This window comes from Eimeria tenella, genomic scaffold, assembly GCF_000499545.2.
Source record: "Eimeria tenella Houghton genomic scaffold, Eth_scaff33, whole genome shotgun sequence".
Classification (NCBI taxonomy): Eukaryota; Apicomplexa; class Conoidasida; order Eucoccidiorida; family Eimeriidae; genus Eimeria; species Eimeria tenella.
The window spans coordinates 268944-294465 of NW_013543122.1; the positions used below are offsets into that span (position 1 = coordinate 268944).

The 25522-nt window shown below is 56.4% G+C and overlaps 7 protein-coding genes across 7 annotated transcripts in view; 4 read left to right on the plus strand and 3 right to left on the minus strand.

Annotated features, from left to right (window-relative positions):
* ETH_00005795 (uncharacterized protein) overlaps nt 1-603 on the plus strand; it is a gene marked incomplete at both ends in the record, with an annotated part of 2721 nt that extends 2118 nt beyond the window's left edge. The window contains 2 exons of the mRNA XM_013376295.1: nt 88-278; nt 559-603. Coding sequence (XP_013231749.1) covers nt 88-278; nt 559-603 — 236 coding nt within the window. The remainder of the gene's footprint in view (nt 1-87; nt 279-558) is intronic.
* A 1204-nt stretch (nt 604-1807) lies between these two features.
* ETH_00005800 (syntaxin family protein, putative) lies at nt 1808-3173 on the minus strand (the record flags this gene model as incomplete). Its single annotated transcript, XM_013376296.1, has 5 exons — nt 1808-2005; nt 2164-2247; nt 2347-2533; nt 2773-2865; nt 3130-3173. The coding sequence occupies 5 exons, from the start codon at nt 3171-3173 to the stop codon at nt 1808-1810; spliced, it is 606 nt and encodes a 201-aa protein (XP_013231750.1).
* Nucleotides 3174-4610: 1437 nt separating this feature from the next.
* On the minus strand, nt 4611-6242 carry ETH_00005805 (ribosomal protein L23a, putative; the record flags this gene model as incomplete). Its single annotated transcript, XM_013376297.1, has 4 exons — nt 4611-4695; nt 5140-5403; nt 5652-5778; nt 6224-6242. The coding sequence occupies 4 exons, from the start codon at nt 6240-6242 to the stop codon at nt 4611-4613; spliced, it is 495 nt and encodes a 164-aa protein (XP_013231751.1).
* A 612-nt stretch (nt 6243-6854) lies between these two features.
* On the plus strand, nt 6855-9064 carry ETH_00005810 (Peptidyl-prolyl cis-trans isomerase E, related; the record flags this gene model as incomplete). The annotated part of the gene is made up of 6 exons (XM_013376298.1): nt 6855-6971; nt 7206-7260; nt 7546-7622; nt 7849-7954; nt 8173-8371; nt 8674-9064. 6 exons carry the CDS (start codon nt 6855-6857, stop codon nt 9062-9064), a joined length of 945 nt encoding a protein of 314 aa, XP_013231752.1.
* A 956-nt stretch (nt 9065-10020) lies between these two features.
* Nucleotides 10021-11127, minus strand: ETH_00005815 (uncharacterized protein; the record flags this gene model as incomplete). The annotated part of the gene is made up of 1 exon (XM_013376299.1): nt 10021-11127. One exon carries the CDS (start codon nt 11125-11127, stop codon nt 10021-10023), a length of 1107 nt encoding a protein of 368 aa, XP_013231753.1.
* Nucleotides 11128-11668: 541 nt separating this feature from the next.
* On the plus strand, nt 11669-15781 carry ETH_00005820 (WD domain, G-beta repeat-containing protein, putative; the record flags this gene model as incomplete). Its single annotated transcript, XM_013376300.1, has 9 exons — nt 11669-11718; nt 12264-12681; nt 12837-13084; nt 13284-13355; nt 13492-13562; nt 13725-13974; nt 14191-14486; nt 14657-14805; nt 15254-15781. 9 exons carry the CDS (start codon nt 11669-11671, stop codon nt 15779-15781), a joined length of 2082 nt encoding a protein of 693 aa, XP_013231754.1.
* Nucleotides 15782-19886: 4105 nt separating this feature from the next.
* ETH_00005825 (Heat repeat family protein, related, related) overlaps nt 19887-25522 on the plus strand; it is a gene marked incomplete at both ends in the record, with an annotated part of 11085 nt that continues 5449 nt past the window's right edge. The window contains 9 exons of the mRNA XM_013376301.1: nt 19887-19907; nt 20441-20808; nt 22170-22289; nt 22614-22836; nt 23261-23395; nt 23614-23684; nt 24031-24800; nt 25024-25207; nt 25335-25443. Coding sequence (XP_013231755.1) covers nt 19887-19907; nt 20441-20808; nt 22170-22289; nt 22614-22836; nt 23261-23395; nt 23614-23684; nt 24031-24800; nt 25024-25207; nt 25335-25443 — 2001 coding nt within the window. The remainder of the gene's footprint in view (nt 19908-20440; nt 20809-22169; nt 22290-22613; nt 22837-23260; nt 23396-23613; nt 23685-24030; nt 24801-25023; nt 25208-25334; nt 25444-25522) is intronic.

The window sequence follows — 25522 nt, forward strand, 5'->3', positions numbered from 1 at the left end:
GCACCAGCAGCGGCTGCAGCGACAACGCTGTGTTGGCCAACAACGCGGGAAAACGCTTGTGCAGCGAGAGCGCTGTATGTTCTGCAGCACAGCGTGACGCCGTTGTGGACAGCAGCAGCAGCAGCAGCAGCAGCAGCAGCGGGGGCGCAGCGGATGTACACCGTGTGTCTGCTGCGCCCAGCCGCACCCTTCCGCAGGCCGGCCGGAGCTGCAGCAGAGAAAGTCTTGCCGTGTCGCCGGGGGCCCCCGCGGTCAGCAGCCCCGAGGGCCCCTCATGGGTAAACGGGGGCCTCGCAGCAGCGGATAGCGCAGGCCCATAACATTTCTGTTTTTTTCCGAGCATTTCCGTACAGAGGCTTCACGAGGGGCCCTCAAAGTGCCCTTCGCATTTGGCCCGCTTGGGGCCCCCTTCGGGGCCCCCAAGAGCCACTTCTGAAGGGGGGGCCCCCCGAGGCGAACCCTTTCTTGGGGGCCCCTACGGGACTTGTATAGATGCCCTTACTCAGGGCTGTCCTAGTAGAGGCGGCGCAATGCCCTTTTGTTTCTGCTTGGTGTCAGTCTGCAGCTGTGCTGCGCTCCCCCCCGCAGCAACAGCAGCAGTAGCTGGCCCAGCAGCAGCAAAGCTAGCCCCGAATGTCTCAACGGCGGCGTTACAAGTGCCGGCAGCAGTAGCAGCAGTAGAAATGGAAGCAGCTGCTGCTGCAGAAACTTGAAGTCGCAAATTGTAGAGTTTTCCATTGGTGAACGCAGTTGCTCGAATACAGTTCAAGGCCAACTGTGCCTCAATTACGCTGCGCTGCTAGCATCTAGCTGGCGATCCAGGTGGCTAGCCAGCTAGCCACCTAACTATCTAGCCAGCTAGCCACCTAACTAGCTAGCTGCTCTCTTCCATTCATTGGAAGCTGGCCCGCAGCCAGCCGCAGATATCTGCAGGCAGCAGCAGCTAGTTTTTGGCATCCAGCTGTCTAGATCCTGCAAGCTGCAGCAAGAACCAGCTAGCTGCGGCTTGACCCAGCTAGCCCAGCCAGCTGTGGCTGGCCCAGAAAGCCGCAGCAAAACCGGCGAGTGAAAGCTAAAGCAGCAGATAGCTTCAGCTAGCCGTGGGCAGCTGCAGCTGCTGCAGCTGCTGCTGCTGCTGCCAACCCTAAGAAACGATCAGCAGTATAAACAGACCAAGGGCAATACAAAACAGCCAAATGATTGTCCAGAGCTGGCGCATATCTGAAGTGGACAGAACAACGCATGAAGCAGCGCACAAACGGAAACATGAATCAGCCACTGCAGGTATTGCTGCAGCTAGCTAGCTAGCTGCAGCAATCAGCCACTGCAGATATTGCTGCAGCTAGCTAGCTAGCTAGCTGGCCCTGCAGCAATTTGCTCTTCACTCAAATGACTTCGCGGAAGCAGCGAAGACATGTGCAGGCTACACTGCCCAGTGGTAGGAGAAGTTTCTGCATGCAGCACTGACAGCAGCAATGCTGCAGCAGCGCGGGGCAGCAGCAGCAACAAGAAAACCCACCTGAACTGCGGACAACTCTGGCTAGCCGCCGCATGAGAAAGTTCATTTCGCTAGCTGGAAAAGGCACCGGCAACAGCAGCCACACAACGAAGGCAGCTGGCCACCTCGAAAACTCTAGCAGCAGCAGCAGCAGCAGCAACAGCAGAAGGATCTGCACTAAAGAAGCCACTAGCAGCAGCAGCAGCAACGAAAGATCTGCACTAAAGGAGCCACCAGCGGCCCCAGTGGGGGGCAGCCTTGACTCTGTTTCTTCTGTCCGAGTCAGTCGACGCAGCAGCTGCAACAGCGCTAGGAACCACAGCAGCAGCAGCAGCAGCAGCAGCAGCAGCAGCACCATTTACCCTGTCTTTCTACGGCGTCGTCCAAATCCGTCAGCATCCGCTGCTGCGTCTCGAGCTCTTGGTTAATTGTCAGCGCAGTTTCGTGGAGGCGGGAAGCAGCAAGAGCCAACTCATCTAGCTGCTCGTCTTGCTGCTGCACCAAAGTCTGCATGCAGCAGCCGCAGCAAGAAAGCAGACAAGCTTCCTTGAGAATTGGGCTGCAACGAGCTCCTAGGCTGAAGCTGCAGCGTCAGTAACGGCCGCTGCTGCTTCTGCTGCTGTTGCTGCTGCTGCTGCTGTTGCTGCTGCTGCTGCTGTTGCTACCTGCTGCTTCTGCTCGACCTCTTCAAAGAAATCTCCCCGGGCTGTGGGGCCCTCAGCCACCCACAGCTGCGAATTGCTTGCGGCCTGACAGCAGCAGCAAAAAGAGACAAAAGGACAGAAGAGTTCATAGCAGCAGCTGCTGCTGCTGAAGTGCAGAGGCAGCAGCAGCAGTACTGGCGTCACCTTCACGTCCGCCCGGAGCGCCTCCAGCTGCTGCTGCTGCTGCCGCACAAACTGCCGCCGACTCTCCAGCTCTTCTGCATGCAGCCCCAAACGCTGCTGGTGTTTTGCTGCAATGGCCACGGCCTTTTCCAGCGCCCGCAGGTCTGCTGCCAGCGCCTCCGAAGACGAGTCAATCGTGCTCTTCAAACTGCAGCAGCAGCAGCAGCAGCAGCAACAGCGCAGCGGCAGCAGTTATGCATGCGCGCATGCAAGTAGCTATAAGCTCATCAGTGCATATACAAAAACCACACCATATTCTTATATGCATGTATGTATATAATACTTATTATTATTTATTTATTTATTTGTATTTATTTATTTGTATTTGTGAAGGTAATGTGTACAAATGCATATGCATTCTGCGAGGTGTCTGTACACCGGACTCGCCTGCTGCACTTGGAGGGGTGGCCTCGAGTTTGCAGCTGCTGCTTCCACTCCCTGTGCAGCCGCTGCAGCTCCGAGAAGTTGGCCTGAACTTCGCTGCAAAGAGGCGCAGCAGCAGCAGCAGCAGCAGCTACAGCAGCAGGAGCAGCAGCTGCAGCAGCAGGAGCAGCAGCTGCAGCAGCAGCAGCAGCAGCAGCAGTAGCTGTAGCAGCAGGGATACTAAAGGAGAGTCACGCAGGCATTAAAGCTGAAGCTTCCGGAGTACAGAAAATTCCGCAGCAGCAGCTCATAGGCTCTTTGCTGCATAAGCAGCTGCTGCTGCAGCAGCCCTTCCAGTTGCTGCAGCAGCAACGGACTCACTCTCGGGCAGCGCAAAAGGGGTCCCCCACGCCATTCTCCATCATCTTCAGGGCAGCAGCAGCAGCAGCAGTTATCTATTTCCTTTTGTTTTGCTACTGCTTTTGGCCATATGCTGCCAGCCTCTGGAACTGCTGCGTTGTGGTGGTTCCCTTTTGCTGCTGCTGTTGCTGCTGCTACTAGTGTTGCTGCTGTCGCTGCCGCTCCCTCAAGGACATGCGCACACACGAGCTGCTGCTCTGCTGCTGCTTTCCACCCTGCTGCAGCTCCTCCGGCTGTTACTGCTGCTGCGGATGGCGCAGCTCGCCAAGACAGGGAATGGCGTGTCTTTCTTGAGCAGCAGCAGCAGCAGCGGCAGCTGCTGCTGCTGCTGCGCTCACTGCAGACGCCGCAGCTAAACCCGTCGACTTCCTGGCCTGCAGCAATAGGTGAAAAGTACGAAAAGTGAAATATGGCTGAGACGGCGAGCCGCCGCGAGCTTTTGATTTCTTTTTATTCTCGTCTACGCCTTTGAGTCCTTTTTATAGACATTTATTTGCAAAAAAGGGTAGAATTAGACTCAATTGTCTTTATTTCAAACGCCAACTAGCAGCTGAGCAAGCAGCCATATACAAGACAACAACGCATGCAGCCCCAGCGCCGCAGCCGACTGCTCCTGCCGCTGCATGCAGCCAAATATCGACAAGTAGGCAGGCTTTTTGTCTCTATTTAATTTAAAAATATTTTATTTATATCAAATTACTGAGCCACCGCTAATGGCAGCCAGTAGCGGAAGTCCTTGAGCCACCCCCTAAGCCTAGGCTAAGCAGCTGAGCACTCACTGTAGCCCACAGCCAAATATTGAGCTAATAAATGGCAAACTTGGCCTAAATTGTAACCCTTAATCATTAAATTCCAACTAAAAGCTCTAAAGCACAATAACTGGCGTAGCTTACACGAGGACGGGAAGCCTCGGCAGCAGCAGCAGCTCGCGCTGCTGCTCTCTGCAGCAGAAGAGGCAGCAGCAAGAAGTCCCAGCCGATCCCTGTTGACCTTGCTGCGCAGCTGCAGCAGCAAGTAGCCAACATGCCATCCCCACAAGCTGCTGCTTCTACCTTAACTTCTGAACTCTAAAGTTGCTGCTGCGCATGCAACTAAATCAGCAGCAAGTCCGTTTCACCCAATTTCTATTTTGGATTTTTATCTTTTGACCTTTACTTTTCCAATGTATAGGCAATTGAGCAACCCTGGCGTCTGAGGGGACGACTAAATCATTCGATAGTCTTTCCCGGCTGCTGCTGCTAGCTGCGCCGTTGCATGCACAGCAGCAGCAGCAGCAACAGGAAGTGCAGCGCAGGCCGCAGAGCGCCGCCTGCTGCTGCCCCCCTCCCTCCCGCCCGTCCTCCACCTGCCAGCAGCAGCAGTGCGCTGCCCCCGCAGCCGCTGCTGCTGCTGGTCGTTTGCTGCAGCAGCAGCAGCAGCAGCAGCAGCACGTCACAGTGCGTTCAAATGATGCCGATCTTGTTGGCCACGTCAAGCGCATCGAACTCGGGGGTGAGACGGACATAAGCCTTCTTCTTTCCGTCGACTCTGCGCAAAAGCACAAAACCCAAATTCAAAAAAATGAACTGCAGCAACAGCAGCAGCAGCAGCAGCAGCAGCACAGCAGCAGCAGCACAGCAGCAGCTGTTCGAAGGCCGACTGGCAAGACAGGGACCGTGATGGCAACTCTGCTCGCTAATAAACCCTCTGTTGTTTTGCGGCTGCTTCCTCTCTCCATGCCCCCGAGAAAAGGCCGAAGCAAAGGAACAGCCGCAGCAGCAGCAGCAGCAGCAGACACCTCCAGAGCAGCAGAACTTGGGCCGGAAGGCCAGAAGCAAATGCGAAATGAGACAAGACCGAAGGGCGCGCTGCTGCAGGTGCACTTCTGCTGCGCTGCAGCGAAGCACGGGTAGAACGCGAGGGAAAGCGCTGCTGCTGCGGCGCGGGCGCAGCAGCAGCAGCAGCAAGTTGCAGCAGCAGCAGCAGCAGCACCTGATGAGCGTGTTGACCCGCTGGGCCACGACTCCGTAGGTCTCCTTCACGGCTTCTTTGATTCTCCTTTTGCTGGCCCTCGGGTCGCACAAAAAGACCAAAGTATTTGTCTCTTCAATCTTTTTCATGGCACTTTCTGTTGTCACTGGGTGCTGCAGCACGCGGTACTTGTCGTTGCGCTGCAGCGCAGCAATTGGATTTGCTGCCCACAGACGCGCCAGACGCGGCGCCTTCGGAGTCCGCGGCTTCTTCAAAGTCCGGGGCCTGCGAACCAGCAGCAGTAGCAGCAGCAGCAGCAGCAGCGCTGCAGCGGGAGCGGAATACACGCTCCAGCGCAGCCACGAAGCAGCAGCAGCAGCACTGCTGCAGCGGTGCACGCGCAGCAGCGAACCAGCAGCAGCAGCGCAGCAAGGCGCTGCGGGCCGCGCCAAGCCGCGCAGCAGCAGCAGCAAACCGCGCAGCAGCAGCAGCAAGTTGCTTTAAAATTACAAAAAAAGATTTCCCAAACTCACCTGCGAAAGCGCACAGTGTACCGCGCCTTTGCTGTTGCAGTTCTCCCCGGCTTCTTCAAAGCCTTGCCGACTGCCTGGGCCTTCTTGACCTTCTTCTCAACCGCCGCCTTGGACCCCTTTGCAGGGGCTGCACAGCCGCATGCACACGCCCCACCCACTCGCAGCTGCAGCAGCAGCAGCAGCAGCACCGGCGGCGCTGCAGTGCGGCGCCAGCGCGGCTCGCGGAAGCCCGGGCGCCGCCGGCAGCAGCAGCAAATGCAAAGCATTCAGGATGGCATGCGAAGCAAATTCAGATTGTGTTGGATACGCAGCAACGGCCGCTGCAGCGGTGGCTGCAAACTGGTGTGCTGCATGTGCTGCGGGGTGGGGCCCCAGAGCAGCAGAAGCCCAGCAGCAGCAGCAGCCCAGGCATTCAAAACACCATATATATCCGGCACGCGAAAAAATTAATTGCGCGTAACATATACTTCAACAGCAAATGTACTTCAACACGAAGGAGCAGCAGCAGTTGCTGCTGCTGCCGATGCTGCTGCAGCAGCGTGGGGAAGCGGCGGCGGCTCAGCAAGCCTCACCTTTTTCCTTCGGCGCCATCTTTTAAACAAGAAAAATAAAAACCGAAACACGAAAAGGGCAAACCAACAACTGCAACAACAAACCCTCTTCGCATTCTTCAGCTGTTGCTGTTGCTGCAGGGCGCTGCTGCTCCTACTACTGGCTGCTGCTGCTGTGGTAGGCGTGGCTGCTGCCGCTGCTGCTGCATGCACATGCATTCAACTGAGGCTGCTGCCAGCTCCGACTACTGTGTATGTTTCTATGCATTTTTAATTACTAATTTTATTTAGTTTTAGCTTCTTGTTGCTTTTATCCCGAAATTTCCCCTCTGAGACGGCAGCAGCTGCACTACTGCAAGTTGCTGCAGCTGTTGCTGCTGCCGCTACTACTTCTTTGGAGGCCACTGCCGAGGCCGTCGATTCGGCCTTGCCTTTGGGGCTTCCTTGAAAATAAGTTTTGCAACTTAGGATTTAATTCATTTTGACCTTCTTTTCTGCTGCTGGGGAAGCCACTGAGCCGCTGCCCTTAGCGGGCTTCGACTTGCAGCTATTCCCGCTGGTGCTTCAGGCTCCCCTGCTGCAGCTGTGCTGCTGCTGCTGCTGCTGCTGCGACACATCTGCTGCGCTGGTCTGCGCACAGACAAGCGGCCACATGGGGGGGCCAGGGGGGGCGCTGAGGCCACTGGGGCCCCGCGTGCAGCTGCCAAACCCTCTTGTGTTTCTAGACATTGCTGTTGGCAATCGAAACGCGGGAAGACTCATCTTTCAGGTTTGCTGCTGCTGCTGCTGCTGCTTCTGCTGCTCCTCTCGGTGTTGTTGCTGCTGCTGTTGGCTTCGCTCTCGTTGCATTTTCCTCGGCTAAGACTGCTGGCTCTTCGGTGCAGCTGCGAGCCCGTTGCTGCCACGGACTTCTGCTGTTGCTCCTGCTGCAGCTGTTTCTGCTGCAGCCCATGAGATATTTACATTTGCTGCTGCTGCTTCTGTTTCTGTTGCTGCTGCGCAGCTGTTTGCAGACCAGCTGCCTATCACAGCGGAGAACTTCCGCTGTCTCTGCACGGGTAAGCCCCGCAACAGCAAAGGCTGCTACTACAGCAGCCCCTGCAGCAGCAGCAGCAGCAGCAGGAAATGTTGCTCTCACTACAGCAACAAACGCAGTACACCCGTCTGCGGCACAGACCCGGCAGAGCTTCGAAGCGCCTCCCGCAGCAGCACATGCAACAGCAGCAGCAGCACATGCAGCAGCAGCAGCAGCAGCAGCACATGCAGCAGCAGCAGCAGCACCAGCACCTGCAGTAGTGCATGGGTTCCTCTGTGCTGCTTTTTGGAGTGTACGTACACTGCAGGAGAGACAGGCCTCGGCTACTACATGCGTCCCAGATGGTACAAAGGGTCTCCTTTCCACCGCATCATTCCCGGCTTTGTGAGTTTGCTGCTGCTGCTGCTGCTGCTGCTGAGCAGCAGCTGCTGCAACAGACGTATCAAGTTCCTGCAGCAGATTAGAGGTTAGGTGCTGCTGGCGCGTTTGCTGCTGAAGGGAGGCTGGGCTGCGTAGATGGGAGTACTGCAGTGTGCTGGGCAGCAGCAGTTGGCCCGAGCGCATCTCCTTGCTGCTGCTGCTGCTGCTGCTGCTGCCGCTGCTTGTGCAGATGGCTCAGGGAGGCGATTTTCACAGGGGCGACGGCTACGGCGGCGAAAGTATCTACGGGCAGTTTATGAGAGACGAAAAGTATCTCTACAAGCATTCCAAACGAGGTGAGAAGCAACAGCAGCAGCAGCAGCAGCAAAAGCTGCAGCAGCAGCAGCACGCGTTTCTGCACACGGACACGTGGCAGCAGCAGCCATCTGAGGCCAAATGCACTGCGGGGTTCCTGCGCCCAGCCGCGTGCCTTGGCGAGCAGCTTAGCCTCCCTAGCAGCAGCAGCAGCAGGAGCTGGGGTGCTGCGCTGCTGCTGCTGCTGCTGCTGCTGCAGGGCTGCTGAGCATGGCGAAGGGGCGGGACCGGCACAGCAGCAGCAGCCAGTTCTTCATCACCTTCAAAGCCTGCCCCTGGCTGGACGGGCAGCACGTGGTCTTCGGGCAGCTGGAAGCAGGCCAAGACACTTTGCTGCAGATCGAAGCAGCAGGTTCTCCCGCAGGCAAGCCCCGCAAGGCCGTTTCCATCTTCAACTGGTCAGCTGCTGCTGCTGCTGCTGCGGTGTAGCGTTGCTGCTGCTGCTGCTGACGCTGCGCCGTGCTGCTGCTGATGCGCCGGGTTGCTGCTGCTGCTGCTGATTCTGCTGCTGAGACGGGTTGCTGCTCCTGCTGCGCCGTGCTGCTGCTGCGTATTGCGCACCGGCTGTGCTTGATGGCCCGCGGGATGTGCTTTGGTGGCAGCACTAGTGCTTTTGCTGCGGCAGCGGCTGCTGCGTCTGCTGCCGTTGCTGCTGCTGCTGCTGCATGTACGGCTTCTGCTGGAGCTGCTGCTGCTGCAGCGGGGAGCTTCAGGCTGATGCACTGCGGCCGTCGGACAGGCAAGGATCCGATGAAGTTCCTTTGGAGACCGCAGGTCTCATCATTGACGTAGGTTTCTTGCTGCTGCTGCTGCTGCTGCTGCTGCGGAAGCTATGGTATCGCTACGGCGACTGCAGCACCATGTGCTGCTGCAGCAGTTTCACTGCTGCAGCTGCAGCCGCAGCAGGTGCTTCTGTAGCAGTTTGGCTGCTGCCACTGGACCAACATCAGATGCAGCTGCAGCAGTTTGGCTGCTGCAGCAGCCACACCAGATGCAGCTGCAGCAGTTCCGCTGATGCAGCAGCAGCAGGTGCTGCTGCAGCAGTTCCGCTGATGCAGCAGCAGCAGGTGCTGCTGCAGCAGTTCCGCTGATGCAGCAGCAGCAGGTGCTGCTGCAGCAGTTTCGCTGCTGCAGCAGCAGCGCTGCGTATGTGTGTACAGACAGTTCAACGAATCCCGGGAACCCCCGCCAATTCCTGCGGAGGTTTTGCATGCAGCAAAACACAACTTTTAAAAATTGTTTTTAAAAAGTTTTTTCAGCTTTTCCCCAAAGCAGCACGGGGACCCCCAAGGGGGGGCCCCACAGAAGCTCCAAAGGGGTATTGGCTTCTAGAAACTTCGCGGGAGAAGGGCCCTTGGGGGGCTGCAGCTAAAGGGCGTAGGGTTTAGGGTTTAGGGTTTTGGGGCAGTTCGTTTTCGTTTTTCGTTGCAAAGACGCATCTGATTTAGAACTTCTTTTTAAATAACTGTTTCTAAAATGACTAATTATTAAATGTGCAAAGCCAAAGGGCTCTGTTGAATTTTTGCAAAAAGAACAAAAAGGGCCCCAGCATTCTTGGGGCCCTTTTCCCAAATTGCTGCTGCTGCCACAAAAGGGCTGTTTTGCCAAATTGCTGCTGCTGCTGCCACAAAGGGGCTGTTTTGCCAAATTGCTGCTGCTGCTGCTGCAACAAAAGGGTCCTTTTCCCAATTTGCTGATGCTGCTGCTGCCACAAAAGGGCCCTTTTCCTAAGTTGCTGCTGCTGCTGCGACAAAAGGATCCTTTTCCGGAGTTGCTGCTGGTGCTGCAACAAAAGGAATCCTTCTTCAAATTGCTGCTGCTGCTGCAGCAAAGGGCCTCTCTTTTCCTAATTTGCTGCTACTGCCACTGTGGGGTCCCCAATTCAGTCGGGGGCCCCGGCGGAGGCTGCAGCAAATAAAATAAGTACTAAATCTTTCTTTGCTTCTCTCTAGGAAGCAAAAACTTCTTTCTTTTTGTTTTTTATTTCTTTTTTGCTTCTTATTTGTTTTTATTTATTTTTTTTTCGTATTTCCCCTTGCTGCACTTTTCACAGAAAAGCCCCATAGGCCTCAGCCCGCCCCATTAGCGTGCTGCGGGCGACTGTCCGTTTTGCCCCAAAACCGCCTGCGAGATTCTTGTTTTGCTGCTGCTTCTGCTGCCGCTGCTGCTGCTGCTGCCGCCGCTGCTGCTTCTGCTGCTGCGGCTGTCCTGCGAGGCTGTGGTAGCCTTCAGTTTGCCTCTCTTCCCGCCCCCTCTCTGAGACTTGGCTACTCCCCCCCAGCCACTCGGGGTCTCCAGTGTACCCGGGGCCCCCGGGGCCCCCCGTGCAGCCGGGCCCCCGGGCTGGGGGCCCCGGGGCCCCCAGACAGGCAGCAGCAGGCAGCGGCAGCAGCAGCTGCAGCAGCTGCGCTGGCTCCAGCGTGTCTATGGACTCTGTGGTGGTCCGGGTGATGTGATGCACAACTCCCGAAGGAGTGCTTTCGGCAAAGTCTCGAGTTACTGTCACACTTTTTTCGCCCCCAGTGGGGATTCCTGGCGGGCCCCCGGGGGCCCCGGGGGCCCCCGGGGCCCCCGCCCCGGGGCCCCCTGGGGCCCCCGGGACCTGGGGCACCTTGGGGCCCCCCGTGCCCCCACTGACGTGTTGAGATGGCCCCTGGGGCCCCAGGGGCTTTGCTGCAGTGCCTTTTGCTGCAGTACCCATTTGGGTTTTAGGGGGGCCCCCAGAGGAGGCTGGGGAGTGGGCAGCAGCCCCTTTTACTGCTGCAGAGGCCTTCGTGGCCCCTAGCAGGTGAGCTTTGGTTGCTGCTGCTGCAGACTTCGTCGTTAGAGCTGCTGCAGTTGTGCTGCTGTTGCCGCCGCTTGCTGCTGTTGAGACTGCTGCTGCTGTGCTGCTGAGGGGCGGGGTCCCCGCGGCCCCGCTGTGCTGCGCTGCAGTAGCTATCAGCTGGCAGCTGCCGGCTGTGCCGTCAACAGCAGCAGCAGCAGCAGCAGTTCCTTTCGCATGCAGCAAGTGGCCCAGGCCTCCACCTTTGAAAAGGGCTGCGCCTGCTGCTGCTATTGTCTTGCTGCTGCCTGCAGCCACTGCTGCTGCGCCTTTGCTGCCAGCAGCCAGCGCAGAGGCAGCGCCCCACAGTCCCACCAATTCAAGTGGCATTTTGTCACTGCTACTGTCAAAGCTGCTGCTGCTGCTTTTGCTGCTTGCTGCTGAGCGTGCTGCTCTTTGTTTACAGACACAAGTGCCAAGGTCACTTCTGTTGGTGCCTGCCGAGCGTGCTGTTGCTGCTGCTGCCACTGCTGGTGCTGGGACTCTCTGCAGGGGCTGCTTGATGATAAATAGATTAATAGTCTTGATTTGTTTCACTATTTCGGCTGCGAGGAAGAACACAGCATCCGTTGCAACTCGCGCAGCAGATGCCGCTCGCAGGGGAGCAGCAGCTGCAGCAGCAGCAGCTAAAGCGGGAGAAACACCGGCCCGTTGCCGCAGTCAGAAGTAAAAATGTAGCTTTCAGGAATGTTGCAGAAAACTGAGACTTCAAAGGGGAAAAGAACGATGCCGCAGTTATCTCATCTGTCGATTTGCGTCGGTGGCGAGCTGGGTGTACGTACACCCCAGTTCACAAGAGGCGCTCTGGCACGTGGTGTTCAGTTTATAATTCATTCATTTTACTGCTATTTCATTTTGTTCAAGAATTGCAATGAAGGGGGATGCCGTAGACACAGAGAGACAACGCAGAGGGGACCGCTGGTACGTCCCAGCAGCAGCAGCAGCAGCAGCAGCAGCAGCAGCTCAGTGCTGAGGCTGATTGGGCCCCCAGGCTAAGGCTTCCCCACGAAGTTGTTGCAAAAGGCATTCTTAATGTTAATTATAACTATCAAGAGAGAGAATTTCACTAAGAGCCGCTCTGCAGCCGCAGCAGCTCAAGCTGCAGCAGCAGCAGCAACAGCAGCAACAGTCAAGGGTCTCTCCCTGCCTCGTGAAGGCCCCACAGGGCCCCCTGTCCTCTTTATTTGCTCAAATGCAGCAGCCCAAACTCTTAACATTCCTGTAGACTCTAAGCCATGAAATATAGGCAAAAAACCAGAAGCTGTAGGCCGTGAGCCGCTGCAGGGGCCTCAGCAGCAGAAAATGCTGTCTGGTGCTGCTGGTGCCGTTGGTGCTGCGGGCACTGCTGCTGCTGCTGATGCTGCGGCTGCTGCTGCGGCGCCTTCGAGTGTCTTTGCTTCCTTCAAAGCTGTCTATACACCCGACTGTGTTGAGTCCTGGAGCCAGCATGCTGCCCTCTGTGTCAGCCGCAGAGCAGCAGCAGCAACAGCAGCAGCAAAAGAAACGCTGGAAAAGAGAGGAGCAGACGATGCATGCACTGCAGCTTCTGCGGCAGAAGATGACCAGGCATGCAGCGCCAGCAACAGAGGCAGCAGCAGCTGCAGCAACAGCTACAGCAGCAACTGCAGCAGCAGCAGCGGCGATCTCTTTGTTGTCGGGATGTATCAGTATGACGAGGCCACACGGTCCCGTAGGGGGGGTCTTTCATTTTACAGCGTGCAGCAGCAGCAGCAGAGTGCAGCAGCAGCAGCAGCAGCAGCAACTCCTTCTGTGAGCTGCATCCTACACCATCCGACAGAATCCTTCGGCTGTCTGGACACCCGGTGGCTGTGCGCTGCTGAGGGTTGCTGCTGCAGCAGCTTCAGCAGCAGTCGCATATTACCAGTGAGGCAATAAGTTGCTGCTGCTGCTGCTGCTGCGGGTATTGCTTCTGCCGCCGCTGCTCCCCGCCCTGGCCTGCCTGTCTCTGCCGCGCCAGCGTTTCCGCTGTTTTACTGCTGCTGCTGCTACTGCTGCTGCTGCTGCTGCCGCTGCTGCAGCACGAGTTTGAGTCTCTTCTCGCAGTTATAGGCTCGGACTGCGCGCTGCACGCCTTTCGGGTGTGTGGACACCCTGAAGAGGAGGAGCAAGCCAATAACAGCAGAACGAGCAGCAGCAGCAGCAGCGGCGGCAGCAGCAGCAGCAGCAGCAGCCTCCGTTGCAGTGCTGCTGCTCGAGTGCCCCTGCTTCAGGCTCCAGGCCGAGACCAGATAGGCTTGGGCTTGGATGCCCTTCATGGCCAGCCAAAGTATACTGCTGCTGCTGCTGCTGCTGTTTTTGCTGCTGCTGCTGCTTCTTCTCTTGCTGCTGCATGTGCTGCTGGCGCTGCTGCTGCCCTGCCTTTTTTCTTCGCTGCGAATAGGCTGCTGCGTTGCTGCTATTCTTTGAGCTTATAATCCGTGACGCTGAGTTTCACGCTGCTGCTGCTGCTGCTGCTGCTGTTGAAGGTTCATAGCAGCAACATGCTCTGATGGATCTGCTGCTGTGGTGACGGACTTGGAGTTCTTGTCGCTTCTTTGGTGAGCCTTTTGCAGCTTTTGAGTTGCGAAATTTTGCTGCTCCAGTTTGCTGCTGCATGCATGCAGCCCGCTGCTGCTTCTTGCAAACTCCCTGCTGCAGCAGCTTGTTGCTAACCGCTGCGCCTTGCTGCTGCAGGAGGGCTCATGATGCAGAGGCTTGGGCTGTGGCTGTCAGCCCCCACAGCAGCAGCAGCCTCATTGCCACGGGTAAGTGCTGCTTTGCTGCTGTTTGCACGCGCAGCAGAGCCCGCCAGCTGCAGCAGCAGCAGCACCTGCTGCTGCTGCTGCTGCCGCAGCGCATGGCTACAGGCCGCTGCTGTCTTTGCTGCGCCGCTGAGGCTCTTGAGGTGTATGTACACTGCTGCTCAGGGGCCGATGACTGCCGGCTGCGTCTGTGGGACATTCGGAGCTGCTGCCGCTTTGCTGCACTAGAGACGGTCATCAGCAGCAGCAGCAGCAGCAGCAGCAGGAGCAGCAGGAGCAGCAGCAGGAGAAGCAGCAGAGGCAGCAGCGCGGAGCGCTCCCCGTGCCTGCGCGCTGAGAGCAGCAAAAGCCACTCCATGGGAGTAACTTCTTTATGCTTTTCTCCCACGAACTCTCAGCTGCTCTTTAGTGGCAGGTGAAGTCCTTTTCTGCTGCAGCTGCTTCGTTTGCATGCAAAGAAGTGCAGCACAAGCAGCAGCAGCAGCAGCAGCAGCAACCAGCGTTTGGCATGAACCGCGTCCCTAGCAGCCTCCCAGTATCTTGAGTGTCTCGCCGTGCGCCCTCTTTTCAAATTCCCTCTGCTGCTGCTGCTGCTGCTGCGTGTGTCTTGCTGTGTCTGTGGGCCCCACAGCTACGACGGCTTCATTCGCTGCTTCGACCTGCGGCAGCTAAAGTACCCCCTGTCTTCAAGCCAGGCTTCAGGGGGCCTCTGGCGGCTGCGCCTTTCACCGGGGGCCCCCAGCGCTGGCTCTGGGGGCCCCCGGGGGGCCCCTGGCGCTGCCTCTGGGGGCCCCCGGGGGGCCCCCGGCGCTGCTTCGGGGGGCCCCCGGGGGCCCCCCGAGCCGCCCAAGGGCAGGCAGCAGCGGCCGCTGCTTCTTGCTGCTTGCTGCCACGGGGGCTACGAAGTTTGGGAAATGGAAGAAGCAGGTAATAATAATTGCTGCTGCTGTGGGGCCCCCTGTGTCCTCAGTGGGTTTTGTTTCTGCAGCTGTTTTCGGGCTACTGCTACCTGTTGTTGCAGCAACCTGCTGCTCGTGCTGCTGCTGCTGCTGCTGCTAAGCATCTACGGGGCTGTGCTGCGGTGCTTCCGATTGCAGAAGACGGTGCTGCACCGGTGCTGCAGCAGCTCCTGCAGCAGCAGCCTCACGAGTCTATGGCTTACGGTATCACTCAGCTCTGCTGCTTACCTCAGCAGGAGCAGCAGCAGCAGCCACAGCAGCAGCAGCAGCGCTTCATCGGGGCCTCAGTGGGTTTCTATGACAAAAGTATTTGCGTCTGGCAGCATTTGCTGCCACCCTAAACCCCAGAAGCCACACAGCGCCGCAACGTGCGGAGCCAGCAGGGCCTGCGCTTTGCCAGCAGCAGAAGGGTTTAGGGTTTTAGCTGCTTGGCCAGCAGCAAAAGGGTTTAGGGTTTAGGGTTTTAGCTGCTTGGCCTGCAGCAAAAGGGTTTGAGATTTTAGCTCCTTGGCCAGCAGCAAAAGGGTTTAGGGTTTTAGCTCCCTAGCCAGCAGCGAAAGGGTTTAGGGTTTTAGGTGCCTGGCGAGCAGCAGAAGGGTCTAGGGTTTTGGCTGCTGGGCCAGCAGCAGAAGGGTTTAGGGTTTAGGGTTTCAGGTGAACTGACTTAGGCCTAGGCTCTAGAAGTTAAGCTTTTAAGTCTGGGGTTTAGGCCGCTAGGGTCTGCTTGGTAGTTAGCCAACGGGGGAGCGTGAGCTGCAGCAGCAGCTGCTGCAGCTGCTAGAGTTGCTGCTCCAGCAGCAGCAGCAGCTAGCAGCACCATCGCTGCCGCCTTTTAGATCGGGCTTCAGCAGCAGCAGAACGGGGCGACAGCGGACTCAAGGGCGGCGGAGCAGCAGCATAAGTGCAAAGAAGCGGCGGCAGGAATTGCTGCTGCGGCTGCAGCAAGTTTGCTGCAGCAGGAGCAGCAAGAGAAATCGACAGCGGATTGGACAAAGGCAAGCCATAGTAAGACAGCGGCAGCAGCTGCGCCTCATAAGGACTTGGCCAGTAAACAGAACTCAGGCCTTCTTTCCCTGCTGCAGCAAAGGGGCCCCCAGCAGCAGCAGGGGCCCCCTGCATCATTGCTGCTGTGGCTACAGCAGGCGAGGCCCCGCTGCAGTCCCATACGGGCACATACTGTGGCCAGCTAGCGCCGCCTGCAGCAGCAGCAACAGCAGCAGCAGCAACAGCACCATTGGAAGCAACGGAGCCGTCGCTGGGTAGCGTACAGCAGCAGAGGAAACTGTCGCACAGCAGCAGCTGCAGCAGCGCCACTAGCAGCAGCAACTGTAGGAGTTTCTCTAGCAGCAGCACAGTCTAGTATAGCAGCAAATGAAGCAGCAGAAACTTCGTGAATCCTCCCAGTTGTTCTAGCTGAAGCATGTGACGTGAGGCAGGCTTGCCTGTCTGCAGCTGTGGCTGATGGAGCAAGGATTGCTGCTGTTGCTGCTGCGGCTGCTGCAGCATGAGCTGTCCAGAGTCGGTGCAAACCGGGGCTGCTCCCCCAGCCTCTTCAGCCCCTGAGGAGTAGCCTGCTGACTGGGGCTGCAGCAGCATCTGCGACTGCTGCTGCGGCAGCAGCTGCGACTGCTGCTGCTGCTGGAGGGGCTCCATCCGTGCTCTACTTCCTTCTGTGTCGGTGCTGTTGCTCTCACAGCAGCAGCTAGGCAGCCAGAAGGAGCAGCAGTTTACAAATTTGTTTTTGTATTTCTTTCGGTCTCGGTTTGAGGCTTTTCTAAACTCTAAATGCTTGCGGCTTGTTGGCTGTCACCCCGGCACACTCAGCAGCAGCAACGGCAGCCCCTGCGACTTTCTTTCTGGGCCATTGAGACTCCGGGATCTAAAAATCTACAATTTTGCGGCTGCTGGAATAGCGTCTGTGTAAAAAAGAGGCAGCAGCAGCACCAGCAACAGCAGCACCAGCAGCAGCAGCAGCAGCAGCAGCACGGAACAGGAGGGGAGAACAGGTGACCGCGCCGCCGCTGCAGCTGCAGCAGCTCGGACTGCTCGATTCAAAAAAGACTGAAATCCAAGACAAAATAGTGTTTCATAAAATGCGAATGCAGCAGATGCATGCAGCAGCGGCATTTGCTGCTGCTCCTGCTGCTGCTGCTATGCGTGCTGCAGCCCACCCGCCGCCTGGGCCAGAAGCCCACCGCTGGAGATCAGCAGCAGCTCCCACCGCACCAACAGCAAAATAAACTCTTTTAAAATGAGATTAATTTTAAAAATAGTATTTTTGAATTAATTTTGGCTTTTGTTGCTGCTGCTCCACACAAGTTTTCACCAGCCCCCACGCCAGCCCATGCACAAGCCTGAAAGCTCTTTGAACTTTTTCAAAAATTACCCAGCCCAGTTCTGGGCTGGCTAGCGCTAGCCACTTAGTGCATTTGAGCCTAAACCAGCGCTGCAGCAGCTAGCTGAACATTTGAAAAGAAACAATTAAATTCAAATCCACTAAATGTGCCAGTTACAGCGCGCCAGCGCATGCAAATTTAATGCTTTTCTGGGCAATTGTTCTTCTGCCTGCTGCAGCACTAGCAGCAGCGCGAATTCCCTGCAAAATATTCTTCAGAAAAGGGGAAAAATGCCACAAATTATTTAAAAATTGCCTTTTAAGTCCAAAATCCGGAACATATTTCACTTAAAGCAGATTCGGTTAACCTCATGCAGCCTTTAAAGCAACAAAGCAGCAAAAAGAATTCAAAAGGGCCCCACAGGGGCCCCCAGAGGGTCCCCTCAAGGACTGGGGGCCGCTCTTGTTGGGGGGCCCCCTGGGGGGCCCCTCTGGTGTTTACTGCCACAAGCCCTGGGGCCTTGCTATTACGCTTGGGGCTGCTCATTTAGAATAAAGTTTTAATAAACAAAATCTAAATTTGAAAATTCCAAAACGAGAAATAATTCAACTAGCCGCTGATCTGTCTTGCGTTTAGATCCACTTATTATTGGCTGCATGCGCTGCTGGCTTCATCCGCCTGCCAGCTAGCTAGCTAGGTATGGGCTAGCTAGCCAGTCAGCTAGCTAGGTATCGGCCAGCTAGCCATTTAGCTAGCTAAATATGTTCTAGCTAGCCAGTTAGCTAGCTAGGTATGGGTTAGCTAGCCACTTGGCTAGCTAGATATGGGCTAGCTAGCCATTTAGCTAGCTAGATATGGGATAGCTAGCCACGTAGCTAGCTAGATATGGGCAGCTAGCCATTTAGCGAGCTAGCTAGCTATCTAGCTAGCCAGCTGTCTATCTACAGGCGCATAACTAGCATGTGGGAATCCTCAGGGCCACGCAAATTTCTTTCCCTTTAATTAACTAATTAAGTAACCAGTTAATTAATTAATTAATTAATTAATTAAACTCTGAATGGAATTCAAAGTACAAATTCATTTACAGAAAGAAAAGAAATGGAAGAGACAAAATTCAGGAAGTGCTTCTACTGGACGCTGTTCAGGTGTATTGACACCTCAGTGCAGCAGTTACTGTTCAGGTGTATGGAAACCTCAATGTGCACTTTGCAGAGAATTCAATTTCCCTGCATGTAACTGCTGCGGAAGTCCTTGCTGCAGCAGAATCCATATAATGCTGCAGCAGAATCCATTTAATGCTGCAGCAGAAACCATTTAATGTTGCAGCAGAACCCATTTAATGCTGTAGCAACGGCTTTGCAGCTGGGCAGCAGCTAGCGGGCGCAGCAGCTGCTGCTGTTGCACCTAGCAGAAGCGTGCTGCAGCAGCAGCGTGCTGCAGCAGCAGCGTGCTGCACTTTGCGCAGGGAAGGAAGAACCGCAGCGCAAGGGAGAGCAGCATCAGGCGCTCCGTGCTGCTGCTGTTGCTGCTAGTGCTGCTGCTATTGCTTTTTCGTTGCTGCTGCTGCAGCAAGCTCTTGGCTTCTTGCTTCCCCACGCGTGTGTCTGCTGCACAGGCTGCTCCAGACAGCTGCAGCAACCAGCACCGCGTGCTGCTGCTGCTGCTGAAAAGGCAGCTTTAACCGGCAGCAGCAGAAGAACTGCGGGGTTGAATAGGCCAGTTTGAGTTCTGCTGCTGCTGCTGCTGCTGCTGGCTGCGGCTAGCTGGCCCAGCAACATACGAGTCATTCTGCTACAGCGCAAGCGAGCACGTCTGCGCACAGTAAACTGATCAGAGTAACTTCAAAAGCTGAATTTAACTCTATTAAATGAAATAAATAAATTTAACTTCGCAATTTATTTCCCGTAAAAAGGCAGCTGAGTGGCGCCCGTGTCGCAAAGCCGACCGCCGCCCCCCACCTGCCGTTGCTCCTGCTAGGGAGCGTCTCGGAGTTAAAAAAGTATATTTCTTCTTTAAAAGACTGAATAATGCCACTTATTTGCTAGTTGTTCTATTTTGGAGCTTTAGAAAAGGAGTGTATGGGCAGCAGCAGCTGCGCGGCACTGCGCCAGCGCCCGGCGACCCCTGCGTTCAACAGTTATATCTTCATTCTGGGATTTAATTAATCCGAAAGATTAATAAAAACATTGAAATTGACTCAAACAGAATAATTTCAATTCTGAATTGGCGGGGAAACCGCGAGACTTCGCGCTGCAGCCGCAGCGGTCCGGGTTGGATTTGCTACTGCTGCCAACTGCATGCAGACATTCCAAGGAACTCACTACCCGCGCTTTGTTGCTGCTCTTCCCTTCTAGTTTTTCTGAATTTTGAACAAAAGCGGCGCTTCAGGGTGGCCTTTTTTGGTTAAGACACGCGAACTTAGCTAATCGTGTTGAAGCAAGGCCCAGCGCGCTGCCGCTGCAGCTGCGCCCCAACAGCAGCAGCAAACCGCGCAGCAGCAGCAGACAGCACTGCAGCAGCAGCAGCAGCAGCTCAGTGAGGGCTCCTTTCTGCAGCGCCGTTGCTGGGGCCCCTTCAATTGCTCTCAAGGCCAAGGCCCGGACGCTCGCGCTGCTGCTGCTTCGGAGTCGACATGCAGCACCTGCTGCAGCAGCAGCAGCAGCAGGAACAGCAGCAGACCGGCCCCACAATGGCGGAAGTAAAGCCTTAGCCACTCAACAAATGCAGCGGCAAGGCAGCCGTAGCTGCAGGAAGACACGGCGAATCTTGGCAGCAAGACAGGAGCAGCAGCGGCTGCGGCGGAAGCAGCAACTTCAGCAGCAGCAGCAGCAGCAGCGGCTCTGCTGCTGCGGCGGACCATCATGAGTCGCTTTCTCTTCTGTAAGCAGGGGCCCCTCGCAGCAGCAGCAGCAGCAGCAGCAGCAGCAGCAGCAGCAGCAACTCCAAAGGGTCTAGTTTGCTGCTGCTTTCAACAGTTGCTGCAGTTTGCTGTTTTGCTGCAGCACTGGACAGCTTCAGCAGCCCGGGGGAAGATGGGGGCTCTGCACTTGACCGTCTGCGGCGCTTCTCCAGCAGCAAAGTCAGTTTCTACCAGCTAGCCACCGGCTAGCTAGCCACCAGCTAGCTAGCCACCAGCTAGCTAGTCACCAGCTAGCTAGCCACCAGCTAGCGGTCCCAGGCCCAGCTAGCCACCAGCTAGCCAGACAGCTAGCTAAGCGGCTCTCGAGTCCTCGGCCCTGCGGGCACCAGCGAGGAAGCTAGCTAGCTAGCTAGCTAGCTAGCTGGCTAGTTATCTAGCCATCTAGCTAGCTAGCTAGTTAGCTAGCCAGCCAGCTAGTTAGCTAGCCAGCTAGGCAGCAAGACAGCCAGCTAGCTAGCTAGCTAGCTAGCCATTTAGCTAGCTAGCTGGGCATCTCGCTTCCTCTAGCGAGGGTTCTGCGCAAACCCTAAAAGGGGGAAAACGAAATCCCCAGCTTGTGTTATTTGGAAACCCTAATTGCTGAATTTGCTGCACCTAGCTGCTGAGAAACCCTGAAGGCTAGGGTTTGTGTCGGGGGTTTGGGGTTTGTGCTGCTGCTTGTGTCAGTTGGCTGCGCAGCGCGTTTTGGCTGCGGGTTTGCTGGTGGAGGTTTTGGCAGAAAGTGCTGCTGCAGCAGAACACTTCGATTTGCTGCAGACGCTGCAGCAAATAGCGCGCTTCGTGCCGCCGCAGGAGCCGCAGCAGCAGCCCGCAGCAAAGCCCAGCAGCAGCAGCAGCAGCAGCAGCAGCAAGAAGGGCTTCCTTGGCTCCCTCCTCTGGGGCCGCTCCCTCTCCCGCATGGTGTGGGGGCCCCCCGAGGGGGGCCCCCGCGGGGACCTGGGGGGCCCCTGTGATGACAGGGGCCCCCGGGGGGCCCTCTGTGCCCGCGGGGGAGATATTGCTGCATGCGTTATTCAGGCCAATCCAGACAAGGGGTAATCTAGACGGGCTAGGGTTTAGCAAAGCTAGGGTTTGGGAAAGCTAGGGTTTGGGAAGGCTAGGGTTTGGGAAGGCTAGGGTTTGGGAAGGCTAGGATTTTGGGAAGGCTAGGGTTTGCTGCATGCGTTATTCAGGCCAATCCAGACAAGGGGTGGGCTAGGGTTTAGCAAAGCTAGGGTTTGGGAAAGCTAGGGTTTGGGAAGGCTAGGGTTTGGGAAGGCTAGGGTTTGGGAAGGCTAGGATTTTGGGAAGGCTAGGGTTTGCTGCATGCGTTATTCAGGCCAATCCAGACAGGGGGTGGGTTAGGGTTTAGCAAAGCTAGGGTTTGGGAAGGCTAGGGTTTGGGAAGGCTAGGGTTTGGGAAGGCTAGGGTTTGGGAAGGCTAGGATTTTGGGAAGGCTAGGGTTTGCTGCATGCGTTATTCAGGCCAATCCAGACAAGGGGTGGGCTAGGGTTTAGCAAAGCTAGGGTTTGGGAAGGCTAGGGTTTGGGAAAGCTAGGGTTTGGGAAGGCTAGGATTTTGGGAAGGCTAGGGTTTGCTGCATGCGTTATTCAGGCCAATCCAGAGAAGGGGTGGGCTAGGGTTTAGCAAAGCTAGGGTTTGGGAAGGCTAGGGTTTGGAAGGCTAGGGTTTGGGAAGGCTAGGGTTTGGGAAGGCTAGGGTTTGGGAAGGCTAGGATTTTGGGAAGGCTAGGGTTTGCTGCATGCGTTATTCAGGCCAATCCAGACAAGGGGTGGGCTAGGGTTTAGCAGAACAAGGGCTTGGGCCTGGGAAAGCTGGGGTCTGGGAATGCTAGGGTTTGGGAAGGCTAGGGTTTGGGAAAGCTAGGGTTTGGGAATGCTAGGGTTTGGGAATGCTAGGGTTTGGGAATGCTAGGGTTTGGGAAGGCTAGGGTTTGCTGCATGCGTTATTCAGGCCAATCCAGACAAGGGGTGGGTTAGGGTTTAGCAAAGCTAGGGTTTGGGAAGGCTAGGGTTTGGAAGGCTAGTGTTTGGGAAGGCTAGGGTTTAGGGTTTCAGCGAGGTTTGGCTTACGGTCTGGGATTTTGAGCAAGGTTTGGTTCAGGGTCTAGGGTTTGAGCGAGGGGTGCTTAGGGGTTTGAGCGAGGTTTGGTTTAGGGTTTAGAGTTTGAACGAGGTTTGGTTTTAGGGCTTGGACGAGGCCTGATTTAGGGTTTAGGGTTTGGACAAGGTTTGGCTTAGGGTTTAGGGTTTGGACGAGCTTTGGTTTAGGGTTTAGGCTTTGATCAAGGTTTGGTTCAGGGTGTAGGGTTTGGGCGAGGTTCGGTGTAGGGTCTAGGGTTTAGTGTTTGAGCGGGTTTGGGTGTAGGGTTTAGGGTTCGGGGTTTGTGTTTAGGTACTCTCGGGTGTGCAGCGAGTTGCTACCTTTTTTCGAAGGGCTGCTGCATGCAGCAGCAGACATGCAGACTGTGAAGGCAGCAGCTGACGCAATTCTTTTGATTGGCACACACTTGAGGTAATTGAAAATAAGAACTATTTTATTTTTTTAACTTTTCAAAAATGTTTTTTGTTCCTGCTTCTGCTGCTGCTGCTGCAGCGCTGCGTGTCTTGCTGCGCAGCAGCAGCCAAGTTGCCTGGGCTGTTTTTTCTGCTGCTTTCTTTTGCTGCTGGCAGCTGCTGCAGCGCCGCTGCTGCAGCGCCGCTGCTGCAGCGCCGCTGCTGCAGCGCCGCTGCTGCAGCTCTTCAGTGCTTCTGTTCTTTTCCCCAATTGGCACTTTGTTATCATTAAAATTAACATTTTGAATTATTAAAACGGGAAGTTTGTTTTCCGAATTTTCAGGCCCAGCGAACGGCTGACTTACTTGCTGCCCGTGGGGCTGCGGCTGAGCCAGTGTACAGACACCCTGCGCCTCCGGTGTCTGTCGCCAGTCTTTTTGCATTTGCTGTCTTCTTTATTTGCTGCTGACTTGCGGCGGCATTTGCTGCTGCCGCAGCTGCTTTTTCTTGCCAGAGAAGACGCAGAGCCTTACGTCAGGGCCCTGGCGCTGCGGCACTTGGCCGCGGTGCGCTCTGCTGCTGCTGCTGCTGCTGCTGCTGCTGCTGCTGCTGCTGCTGCTGCTGCTGCTGCTGCTGCTGCTGCTGCTGCTGCTGCTGCTGCTGCTGCTGCTGCTGCTGCTGCTGCTGCTGCTGCTGCTGCTGCTGCTGCTGCTGCTGCTGCTGCTGCTGCTGCTGCTGCTGCTGCTGCTGCTGCTGCTGCTGCTGCTGCTGCTGCTGCTGCTGCTGCTGCTGCTGTTGCTGCTGCTGCTGCTGCTGCTGCTGGCGCTGCTGTGATGCCGGTGGTTCTGCTTCTGGGGGCTTTCCTGCTGCCGGTGCTGGCGCTGCAAATGTACGCCTCTCTGCCACTGCTGCTGCTGCTCCTGTTGCTGAGGGCCCAACTCACGCATGCTGCTTTCTGCTGCTGTGCTGCTGCTGCTGCTGCTGCTGCAGATGTCCCCTGGTCTGGGTGAGGAAGCTGTTCAAGGCCGGGTTTTGCCGCTGCTGCTGCGGGCTCAATCTGTTGCTTCTGAGCTCGGCAAAGAGGAGCGAACTGCTGCTACTGCTTCCATGTTTGACCTTGCAAAGGTCCTGCTCGTGCTGCTGTTTCCTTTTTCTGCTGCTGCTGATGCATTTGCTGCAGCTCCTGGCAGTGACCCTGGGCCTTCTGCACCTGGGATTGCTGCGGTGTTACGCTTTTTACCATAAACAAGACCTTTGCTGCTGCTGCAACTGCTGCTGCTGCTGCTGCTGCTGCCCGTCTTCGGCAGTGTTGGAGCTGCTGCTGCTTGAGGGTTTATTTGCAGTCTGTTTCTCCTGGAACGCGCCTGACGGCTTTGTTGCCTGCGCTTCTTCAGTTGCTGAAAGACCCAGAGCCGTAAGAGCAGCAGATCTGCGCTGCTGCTGCTGCTGCTGTTGCTGCTGCTGCTTTTCCTGCGTGATCCTGTTCTGGTTTTTAAGATGATGCCAGTGCCTGCGGAACACCATATGCATTTGCTGCTTGCGCTGCTGGAGGTGCGGCGGCATTGCTGCTGCTGCTGCTGCTGCGTGCTGCTGCACCCTAGATATGTTCGATATGTTCGGAAGAGCGACGGTGACACTGACACCGCAGCAACAGCAGCAGCACCAGCGAGGCACGTTAGCTGTAGGACGTTCTATCATTCTTCTTCATTCTAACTACAGGATTTATGAAGTTCTTAGCTGCAATGCTGTGCTGCTTGCAGCTGCGTGCGCTTGGCAGCAAAACAGCAGATATGCTTCTTCTTAACTTCCGTTGCACAGTTCTTGGATCCTGCTGCTGCTGCTGCTGCTATTCAGCAGCAGCAGCTGCAGCACGGCGAGCTGTACATGGGTAGTCGGAAAGACAAGCAACAGAAGGTCCAATACTCGCAGCAGCAGCGAGAGCAACAAGAGCAGAAAAACCAAAATGAAGAAGACATACCCAAACGAGAAGATGAGCAGCCTCGAGAACAAGGCCAGCAGCAGCAGCAGCAGCAGCAACAGCAAGACGCAGCAGGACCGGAGGAACCAGCTTATTCTGAAGGCAGCCGCAGCAACAGCAGCAGCAGCCTCACGCACTCTCACAGAAATGCAGCTCAGGAGGTGCGTGGCGCAGCAGCAGAAGCAGCAGCAACAGGCACAACGCCCTCAGAAGCAACAGCAGCAGCAGCAGCAGCAGGCTCCCAGCCACCCGCAGGGGCTGCGGACGAAAGCTCAGAAGCAGCAGCAGCAGCAGCAGCGCAGCAAGCAGCACCTGAACTGGCACAACCCGCAAGAGAGTCTGCAAAAGCGCCAGCAGGGGCAGCGGCAGCAGCGGAGGAGTCCGCAGCAACAGCACCAGCAGAAGCAGCAGCAGCAGCAGCAGCGGCAGCTACAGCAGATTTGCATGCGCTGCTAAGGGAGTACAGAGCCCTGACAGAATTTGGACCAACTGTAGAAGAGCTGGATGGCCAAGCTTTATTTCCTTTTGGAGATGCTGCACATGTCATCTCAGGTTTGCAGATACTGCAGCAGCAGGCGGCAAATTCTATTGCTGCTGCTGCTTCTGCTGCTCCCGCTGGCTCGAGGCGGCATTTGTGGCTGCAGCTGCAGCTTGCTGCGCAATCTGCTGCTGCTGTAGCATCTTTCAAGCGATTGTTGCAGCTGCTTCTCGCTGCGGCTCCGGTATGCCTGTCTGTGAATTGACCCTGCTGCTGCTGCTGCTGCTGCTGCTGCAGACGAGGCCTTTTCTGTTGCTGCTGAAGTTGAACCCCCCGTTGGCTGCCACTGCACAGTCTGCCAAGTTGTGAAAAGACGGGGGGTCGTAATGGCTGGGGAGGGGGCCCTCATGGGAGGCCCCTTTACAGACAGTGCAGCGGCAGCAGCAGCAGCAGAAATGGGGGCAGGCATGCTGCTGCCGATGTCTGCTGCTGCTTGCTCTAGCTTTACTTTTGCTGCTGTTGCTGCTGCGGCTCAAGCGTCCGGATGGCCGCTGCTGCGTCGCTGCTTTCACAACCTGCTGACCCACAGCTGCTTGGTGGTGAGACAGGTTCATTCAGCAGCAGCAGCAGCAGCAGCAGCCGAACAGCAGCAGCAGCAAGAGGCCGCAGCAGCAGCAGCAAAAATTGCCTGACGTTATGAATTTGTTGTTGCTGCAGGTGCGCAAGTCGCTAGCAGCATCGCTCTTTGCTGCTGCGACTGCAGCACTCCCTCCCAACAGCCGCTGCCTCTGCTGCA